The sequence below is a fragment of the Rhinopithecus bieti genome, unplaced genomic scaffold (assembly GCF_001698545.2).
Source record: "Rhinopithecus bieti isolate Rb0 unplaced genomic scaffold, ASM169854v2 scaffold_30687, whole genome shotgun sequence".
NCBI classification, from domain to species: Eukaryota; Metazoa; Chordata; class Mammalia; order Primates; family Cercopithecidae; genus Rhinopithecus; species Rhinopithecus bieti.
This window is the reverse complement of record NW_016813366.1, coordinates 270,526-280,539: the sequence shown is the minus strand read 5'-3', so window position 1 is coordinate 280,539 and position 10,014 is coordinate 270,526. Positions and strand designations below refer to the sequence as shown.

At 56.6% G+C, this 10,014-nt stretch overlaps 1 protein-coding gene across 1 annotated transcript; it reads right to left on the bottom strand.

The window, feature by feature from the left end:
* Positions 1–5,516: 5,516 nt before the first annotated feature.
* S1PR4 (sphingosine-1-phosphate receptor 4) lies at positions 5,517–7,673 on the bottom strand. The gene has a single exon (XM_017848040.1). The coding sequence runs from the start codon at positions 7,060–7,062 to the stop codon at positions 5,908–5,910; it is 1,155 nt and encodes a 384-aa protein (XP_017703529.1). The 5' UTR covers positions 7,063–7,673; the 3' UTR covers positions 5,517–5,907.
* Positions 7,674–10,014: the final 2,341 nt, after the last annotated feature.

The window sequence follows — 10,014 nt, the reverse complement described above, 5'->3', positions numbered from 1 at the left end:
CCCCCCCCCCCCCCATAGGAGTTGTAGGCCCACTCTGGGACTCCCGGAAGGTACGGCAGGCTGTTCGGCTAATACTGCTGAGGTTTCACATAAACTCCAAGTCAAAAATGCAATAAAATGCTTTTAAAAACTATTTCGCGATATCACTATCTTAACCCTTAACGTCTTTGCCGTGGGGGGAATTGGGGTGAGGGGCGAAAGGTGCGGACAGGACGTGACCTTCCGACCTGGAAGGAAGTTGAGGCTAAAGGGAAAAGGAAGTGCCGGTGTGGCGCGCTAGGTCTTCTGGGAGTTGTAGTCCCATCGAACAAACACAAAGGGTCACGGGAACTGTAGTCTTCCTGGCAGAAATTGCTGAGAAAAACAAAAATCACTTAACACTCCCAAGGATGTAGATGTCAAACTCCACGAGGGCAAAGACTTTTGTCAGTTTTGTGCATATGATGTATCCCCGGCACCTAATACAAGACCTGGCGCACGGCAGGTGGCCTATACCATTTTTGAATGAATGAATGAAAAATAAAAAGTCATGATAGTCAGTTCCTAAGGGAGGCCGCAGTGGGTTGTGGGACTTGTAGTCTGGAGCCTGTGGTTTGTGCGGGGATCGGTGGCAGGTGTTTATATTTATCTTAATTTATATTTGGGGCATACTTATACTAAAAACGTATTTGTTATTCATCAGAAATTTAAAGTTAATTTCTGGGTGTTCCATGTTGGTCTTTTTCTAAGCTGCCAACCCTAAGAACCCAGTGTTTCAGGGCTGGAAGTAGCTAAGGAACGTCCCTTTGTACAGATGGGCAGACTGAGCCCCAGGGTGCAGCAGACAATAGCTCTGGCTCTCAGCACATTATCATCCCAGTCTCCGTACAGCTGCCTAAGGAGTCAGGGTTTCCTTTCTGTCCCGAGTGAGAAGTGGCATTTGTGCTGATTAAGAGCCTGGGCTCAAATCCCAACTCCTCCGTTTCCCAGCTGTGTGACTTTAGGCAAGTTGCTTCACCTCTCAGAGCCTCCGTTTCCTCACATATAATGATAGAGAATCAAGCACTCTCCCCGCCAGCACCGTGTGAGAATTCTGTTTATTTTTTTATTTATTTATTTTTGAGATGTAGTCTCTGTCGCCAGGCTGGAGTGCAGTGGCTCCATCTCAGCTCACTGCAACCTCCGCCTCCCCGGTTCAAGCGATTCCTGTGCCTCAGCCTGGCGAGTAGCTGCAAATTACAGGCGTGGGCTGCTGCGCCCGGCTGGAAAGGGAGTTTCTGAGCGTGCTGCTGGATCACTGAGCACCTACTGTGTGCCAGGCTCTGTGGTGGGTGCTGGGGACACAGCCAGGACCCCGGCAAAGTCACGATATCCACTGACACGGAGCTCGAAGTCCGAAGAAGGAGATGGATTGTGTGACCAGGGGCGATGGGAGCTGGGAGAGAGGACACACAGGCAGCTGGGGGAAGCCCCGAGGAGGCCTACGGAGGAGAGGAAATCAGGGAGGCTTCCTGGAGGAGGTGACACTTAAGCTGAAACTCAAAAGATGAGCCGGGGCAGTCGAGTGAAGAACGAGGGGAAGCTGTGCCCAAGTAAAAGCAGAGCTGTCATGCAGGGAACGCAGGCAGCTGTGGGAGCCTAGAGGAGACCTAGGGAGGAGGAGAAATCAAAGAAGGTTTCCTGGAGGAGGTGACACTAAAACTAAGGTACAAAGAATGAGCAGGCAGAAGTTGAGTGACGAATGAGGGTAGGTGCGTGCTAACAAGGCCACTCTATCAGGGGCAACAAAGGTCAAGCGAAAAGCCCGCAGATGGGAAGGACCAAGAAATAATTCAGCTCAGCCAAAGCAGGGCAGAGGGGGCAACAGCGTCAGCCAACACGGGACCAGAAGGCAGACAGAGAGCTCGGGTCTGCCCAGACTCCACTCATCCCAAATTCCACCAACACCGCACCTTGCCTGCTGTGGTCCCCACTACACACACAGAGAGCAGGAATCAGGAAAAGATAAGAACTACCCTGGCTCATTCGTGCCTGTAGAGGGGTGTTTGGGACTTCACTGGTGAAATGGCCGGCCACAGTTCCATCTGTCTGCAATTAGCCAGCCATAGTAGCTCATGCCTGTAGTCCCAACGCTTTGGGAAGCTGAGGCTGGATGATCACTTGAGCCCAGGAGATCGAGACCAGTCTGGGAAATATAGCAAGACCCTGTCCCTCTCTTTTTTTTTTTGAGATGGAGTCGTGCTCTGTCACCCAGACTGAAGTGCAGTGGCACAAACTCGGTTCACTGCAACCTCCGCCTCCTGGGTTTAAGCAATTCTCCTGCCTCAGCCCCCCAAGTAGCTGGGATTACAGGCATGCACCACCACACCTGGCTAGTTTGTGTATTTTTAGTAGAGAAAGGGTTTCACCATGTTGGCCAGGCTGGTCTCAAACTCCTGACCTCAGGTGATGCCCCTGCCTCGGCCTCCCAAAGTGCTGGGATTACAGGGGTGAGCCACGGCGCCCGGCCCCATCTCTCCAAAAAATATAAAAGTTAGCCAGGTACAGTGGTGTGCACCTGTGGTTGCAGCTACTCGGAAACCCAAGGCAGAAGGATCACTTGAGCCTGGGAGACTAAGGCTGCAGTGAGCCATGATCACACCACTGCACTCCAGCCTGGGCGACAGAGCAAGACCCTGTCTCTAAAATAGAAAAGAAAATAAAGAACTGTCCCCTCAAAATCTACGTGATCACATCATAACCCGCAGGACCTCAGCATAAGATGTTATTTGGAAGATAGGGTTGAGGCAGATGGCATTAGTTAAGATGAGGTCATACTGGGGCAGGGTGGGCCCTTAACCCCATATGACTGGTGGCCTTAGAATAATGGGGAAATTGGCCGGTCGTGGTGCTCACGTCTGTAATCCCAGCACTTTGGGAGGCTGAGGCATGCAGATCAGCTGAGTCAGAAGTTCGAGACCAGCCTGGCCAACATGGCAAAACCCCATCTCCACTAAAAATACAAAAACTAGCCAGGCATGGTGGTACCTGCCTATAATCCCAGCTCCTTGGGAGGCTGAGGCAGGAGAATCACTTGAACCCCGGAGGTGGAGGTTGTGGTGAGCTGAGATTGCGCCACTGCACTCCAGCCTGGGCGACAGAGCGAGAGTCCCTCTCAAATAATAATAATAATACATAAATAAATAAATTTAAAAATAGGAAAATGAGCCGGGCTTAGTGGTGGACTCCTGTAGTCTCAGCTAGTCAGAAGGCTGAGGTGGGAGGATCACTTGAGCCCAGGAGTTTGAGACCAGCCTGGGCAACTTAATGAGACCTTCATCTCTTAAAATAAAAAAGGTTGAAGGAGTTGGGGGAGTTTGGACACAGACCCAGGGAGGACACCTCGTGGAGATGGAGGCAGAGATGGGGGCGATACTTCTCCAAGCCAAGGAACATCAAGGATGCTTGCCACCAGCAGGACCTAAGAGAGGCCTGGGCAGATCGCCGTCAGCCTCAGGAGGACCCAGCCCTACTCACACCTTCATCTCAGACTTCCGGCTCCCATAATTACAACAGCAGAAATGTCTGCTTTTCAAGCCTCCCCATCTGTAAGACTGTCATGGCAGCCCTAGCAAATCGATACACTAAGAGGCTAAATTTTTATCTTTCATTTAATTTCCTTTTTTTCTTTTGTCTTTTTTTTTTTTTTTTTTTTTTTTTTTTGAGACAGAGTCTCGCTCTGTCGCCCGGGCTGGAGTGCAGTGGCCAGATCTCAGCTCACTGCAAGCTCCGCCTCCCGGGTTTACGCCATTCTCCTGCCTCAGCCTCCCGAGTAGCTGGGACTACAGGCGCCCGCCACCTCGCCCGGCTAGTTTTTTTTTGTATTTTTTAGTAGAGACGGGGTTTCACCGTGTTAGCCAGGATGGTCTCGATCTCCTGACCTCGTGATCCGCCCGTCTCGGCCTCCCAAAGTGCTGGGATTACAGGCTTGAGCCACCGCGCCCGGCCTGGTTTTTGTTTTGTTTTTTGAGACGGAATCTCACTTTGTCACCCAGGCTGGAGTCCAGTGGTGCGATCTTGGCTCACTGCAACCTCTGCCCTCCGAGTTCAAGTGATTCTTCTGCCTCAGCCTCCCGAGCAGCTGGGACTACAGGCGCCTGCCACCGCGCCCAGCTTATTTTTTGTATTTTTAGTAGAGACAGGGTTTCACCATCTTGGCCAGGCTGGTCTTAAACTCCTGACCTCGTGATCCACCCGCCTCACCCTCCCAAAGTGCTGCGATTAAAGGCGTGAGCCACCGCGCCCGGCCTAACTTTCATTTAATTTCAATGAATTTTCTTTCTTTTTTATTTTATTTTTTAGAGACAGGGTCTCACTCTGTCACCCAGGCTGGAGGGCAGTAGCACGATCACGGCTCCCTGCAGCCTCGACCTCCTGGGCTCAAGTGATCCTCCCACCTCAGCCTCTTGAGTAGCTGGAACCACAGGCACGCACCACCATGCTCGGCTAATTTTTTCAATTTTGGAGGATTTTTTTGTAGAGATGTGGTTTCACCATGTTGCCCAGGCTGGTCTCGAACTCCTGCGTTCAAGCAATCTTCCTGCCTCGGCCTCCCAAAGTGCTGTGATTACAGGCATGAGCCACCACGCCCAGCAATTTCCATGAATTTTTAATAGCCATCTGTGCCTCATGGCTGCTGTATTAGTGGGTAAATGGCCCCTACACACCGCATTCCCCATCGTGCAGTGGAGAAATCATGACTTAAAGCAGAGCTGTCTGAGCCCAGGAGGCGGGTGGGGTGGATTCTGACTGCCTCTGTCCAGACACTGGACTGGATGGGGCTGGCTTGGTCCTGGGAGGAGGTGGTCAAGAACTGTCTATCAGCTGCAAGTGCTGGAGGCTTCCGGCTTCCCATCTGCACTGAAACTGCGGCTACCCACCCCATGGGGCCACCGAAATATAAACAGATTCAAATTAAACACAACCTACAGTGCGAAATTCAGTTCCCTGCTTGCACCGTAGCCCCGTGGGGCTGGTGTCTCCCGTAGTGAATGGTGTGGAGCTGGCACGTCTCCACTGGAGTTTCACGGGACACGCAACCGTCAGCCTCTGTGGCTGGTGCTGAGTGCATACCGGCAACCTTGTGCTACGGCTTCAGTGATTAAACCACTTTACAGACCGGGAAAGCTGAGGCCGTTGGTGCTGAAGGGGATGTGAGGGAAGATCCCCCAGGCCAGGAAGCCAAGGCGGCTGCCTCTGACGGTCCCCAGACTGGGTTCCCAAAAGATGCAGAGGCCAGAGCCGCTGCATGGGCCCTGCTGTTTCTAAAGGGGAAGTGAACAAGAAAGAGGCGGGGTTAACTGTCACTGTTACCCCCACTTCCTGCAACGTCCAGAGGTTGTTCACACACGCACACTCTCCACCCTCACAGCCACGCCTCCAGGGCACTGGCCCGTGGCCCTCTCTAGCAAAGACACACCTAGCTGCCCCTAGATCCACAGCCCCCCTGAGCCACAGTCCCCGCACATGCACACAATGGGGAATAAGAGGCTGCAACATCACGTACCATGATCGAACTTCAATGTTGCCAGGGCATGCATCCCACAGTCCACCCCTTGCAGCCTGGGAGCCCTACGGAGGCCCGGAGAGGGGCTGGGACTTCCCAAGAATCACACAGAAGTGGGAGTGTGGGGAACCCACTCGCCCCCACACCAGGGCACTCTCTGTTCCTACAGGGAGGTGGGGTGGTTGCCTCCTTGTCCACGGTGACCATGGGAAGCCCATTTGGCGTCAGAAGGCCCAAGAGGCCACCAGGAAGACCACGGGGGGCCTGTCCCGTTCTCCGCTCCCCATCCAAGTGAGGCTCCGTGCACACGGCTTCCTGCACCCCAGGAGGGCCTGCCTGGCACGTACCCGGTGGCTGCACCGTCGGTACGCAAGGCTGTAATCTCAGATGCTCCGCACGCTGGAGATGCTGGACAGGGGCTCCCGCATCCGAAAGCTGAGTGACCGGGAGCCCCGAAAGCTGTCCCTCGGCCTCAGAGAGCTGTCAGTGGTGGAAGTTCCAGAGTGAGCCTCGACGGCCCGGGCCAGGCAGTCCCCAGGACCTCGCATGCCCAACCGGAGACACCCGCAGCAGAGGAAGCTGAGCACGGCTCTGCACACCTCCCTGCTGCGGAAGGAGTAGATGATGGGGTTAACCGCCGAGTTGAGGACGGCCAGGGCCAGGATCCAGTCCATGCCCCGCAGGTACTCCTGGGCCCAGAGGTTGGAGCCAAAGACGTCGGCCAGCAGCAGCCCAAACAGTGGACCCCAGCACACCAGGAAGGCCAGCAGGATCATCAGCACCGTCTTCAGCAGGCGGCGGGCCTTGCGGCGGGCAGCCGGGCGTGGGGCCTTCTGCCCGCTGGCCTGCACCAGGCGGAAGATGGCCCCGTAGAGGCCCATGATGGTAGCCAGGACGCCGGCGAAGATCACCAGGCAGAAGAGGATGTAGTGCTTGGAGTAGAGGGGCAGAAGGCTGGAGCAGCGGTCAAAGGAGCACAGGCAGTTCCAGCCCAGCAAGGGCAGCATCCCCAGCAGGGCGGCCAGCAGCCAGCAGAGGCCGATGAAGCTGTAGACGCGGCTGGTCTTGGTGGCCCCGCTCTCGGCCACCGGCCGCACCATGGTGGCAAAGCGCTCCCCGGCGGTGAACAGCAGGCTGAAGGTGGAGGCGGCCAGGGCAGTGAAGAGCAGGCCCTCCCGTAGGAACCACTGGGCGGGCGCCAGGCGGAAGGTGCGGGCCCCCGACAGCAGCACGTTGGCCAGGTAGGCCGCGCCTGTGAGCAGGTCGCTCAGCGTGATGTTCACCAGGCAATAGTAGACCCAGCGTCGTGACCGCATGTGGCTCGTGATGGCTGCCAGCACCAGCAAGTTCTCCAGCACCACCAGGCAGCTGGCGGCCACTGACAGCCCCCGCAGGGCCCCCAGGCCGCCGTCCTCCGGTCCCCCGCGCCCGGCCAGCCGGCCCGAGTGATTGTAGTGCATCACGATGAGCCGGCTGTGCCCACCGGCCGCCAGCTGTTGGCAGGACTCGGGGACCACCGGGGTCCCCGTGGCGTTCATGGCCTCCCCCGGGGGCTGACTGAGGCCCCGAGGCAGGGTGGAGCCGCCCGACTTACTGGTCTTGGTTTCCTGTTATTTGAAATTTCCTGTTGTGTTCAAGGTACCCTCCAGGGTGGAGGTAAGGCCGAGGACAGGGAGGGGCACCCCAACGGTAGGCCCCCACCCAGGCTCCTGGAGACAACCTGCTGAGGCCGCCCCAGCTGTGAGACCACCCCCCGCCGACCTCTACCCCGGCTGCCCTCTTCCTGTCCTCGAAAGCCAGAGACCCACAGGGAGCCCCAGAGCTGTCAGTCACAGAGGGGAAATGGGTCTCCACTCAGGACGGGCCCCCCTCTGCAGCCGACGACTCCTCCCGCCAGCCCTGATCACCCCTGAAAGACTCGTCTGCCCCACTGAGGTCTCCCCAGATGCTCCAAGCATGCTCAGCACACAGCAGGTGCTTAATAAATGTCAAGTGCCTGCATGGCCTTGAGCACCAACTCCTCCGACTTGATCCCCTCAACAGGGCCGGATGCATTATACAATATCGGCCCTGCTGCGTTACAGAAGGGGAAACTGAGGCTGAGAGAGCCTGAAGCGTTACAGAAGGGGAAACTGAGGCCCAGAGAGCCTGAAGCGTTACAGAAGGGGAAACTGAGGCCCAGGGAGCCCAATGCGTTACAGAAGGGGAAACTGAGGCCCAGGGAGCCCGATGCGTTACAGAAGGGGAAACTGAGGCCCAGGGAGCCCGATGCGTTACAGAAGGGGAAACTGAGGCCAAGAGAGCCTGATGCGTTACAGAAGGGGAAACCTAGGCCCAGGGAGCCTGATGTGTTACAGAAGGGGAAACTGAGGCCAAGAGAGGCAGCCCGAGGCCGACTTTCCGCCCATGGGAGGACATGCACCTCCAGGGAGAGGGAGACCCAGGGACAAGCTGGTAGGGTCTCGGGGGCAGGCCCCCATTTTGGGATTCATGGTTGCCTCTCCTGCCCCTGAGCTCAGCCTGCTGGGAGCAGAGCTGCTGGCCCCCCAGGGCAGCCCCCCGCCTGGATTGAGGTGCATAGGAAAAGTAGGGACTTACTCGCCCTGCCCCCATGGCCTTGCTGAAGCCGGCTCACCATGACTCAGCCTGAGGTGGGGTGGCTGTGGGTCTAAGTGGGAGACACACCCTGCCCTGGTGTCTGAGGGAGGAGGCAGGCTCTGCCCTGCGTCTGAAGGGGGAGACTTGGACGTACCTGGGGTCTGAGGGGGGAGGCTTGGCCTTGCCCTGGGGTCTGACCGGGAGACTCAAACCTGCCCTGGAGTCTGAGTGGAAGGCATGTCCCTATCCTGGGTCTGAGGGGGGAGGTGAGGTCCTGCCCTGTGGTCTGAGGGGGAGACACAGCCTGCCCTGGGTCTGAGCAGGGAGGCAGGCCCTGCCCTGAGGTTTGAGTGGGGAGGCTTGGACCTGCCTCGGGTCTGAGCGGGGAGGGTTGGCCTTGCCCTGGGGTCTGAGGGGGGTGGCTCAGACCTGCCCTGGTGGCAGAGGCAAGGTCCTGCCTTGGGGTCTGAGCGGGGAGGCATGGCCCTATCCTGGGTCTGAGGCGGGAGACGAGGCTCAGACTTGGGGTCTGAAGAGGGGAGGCGAGGCCCTGCCTTGGGGTCTGAGGGGAGAGGTGAGGCCCTGTTCTGGGGTCTAAGGGAGGAGGCAAGACCCCACCCTGAGGTCTGAGTGGGGATGCATGGCCTTGCCCTGGGGTCTGAGGAGGGAGGCTCAGCCTTGCCCTGGGATCTGAGGCATGTAAGGGCTTGGACATCATCTGTCATGGATGGACAGTGGGGTCTCTGCTCTCCAGCTCCCCCAGTGTCTGTGACACCCCACTCATCTTCATCCAGAAGGCCTTGGGGTGTAGGGTGGTTTGGGAAATAATGCAGGCCCCAGAAGTGTGAGCAGGATCCAGGATAAGTCCCTGCTGGGCGCCTCCTCCCACCCGCAATCACCCCCAGGCCAGGCCCACTTACCACCAACCAGGGTCCTGAGAGACCCCACCTGCCCCTGTGCCCCAGGAGCCTGTAGTCTTCAGCCTTTCTGAGACAGTGGTGTCCTTGGCCTCAGGGTGGGGGCAGCTGAACTAATTCTACCAGTAAAGTGTCCTGGAAGGGTCACGAGTGTACCATGAGGACAAAGGCGTCCCATGAGGGGCACAGATGTCCCATGAGGGCTCAAGTGTTGAAGGCCGAAAGAATGAGGGTCGTGATCAACTCAGTGTACATAGGATCAATATGAGTAAACAGCAAACTGTTCTCATGAAAGCAGGATGTTGGCAAACTGACAAACTGCGTCTGCCGCCCACAAGGAATGCTGAGGGCAGTTGCGCCCCAGGCACAAGTGTTTCTTGCAAATCTGGAGCCTGTTAGCAATAATGTGAACGTGTGATCAGTCAAGCAGCTGATCAATCGTTTCCTCCTCCCTGCTCTTTCTACCCAATAAATACGAAGGGCTGTAGAAGCTTGGGGGGCTGCCTTTGCTCACTAGAAGCAGGGAGCTCTCTTCTTCTTCCCCTGGCCTCTTCCTTTAAAACAGTTTCTTTTGTCTTAAGTTTTCATTTCTACATTTGTGCCTTCGTTCAGTCTTGTAATGATGGTCTCAAGTAGTCACAGTAGTAACTGTCGTGGTGACAGTCTCAAGTAGTAACCGTGGCAGCCACACACAGGCGTCCATGATGGCACAGGTGCCCATGAGAACACAGACATCCCGTGAGGGCACGGGCATCCCATGAGAATGCAGGCATCCCATGAGGGTACAGGTGTCCTATGAGAACACAGGCGTCCCATGAGGGTCACAGGTGTCCATGAGAACACAGGCGTCCCATGAGAATGCAGGCGTCCCATGAGGGCACAGGCATCCCATGAGGGCACAGGCGTCCCACGAGAACATAGGTGTTCCATGAGAACACAGGCGTCCCATGAGAATGCAGGCGTCCCGTGAGGGCA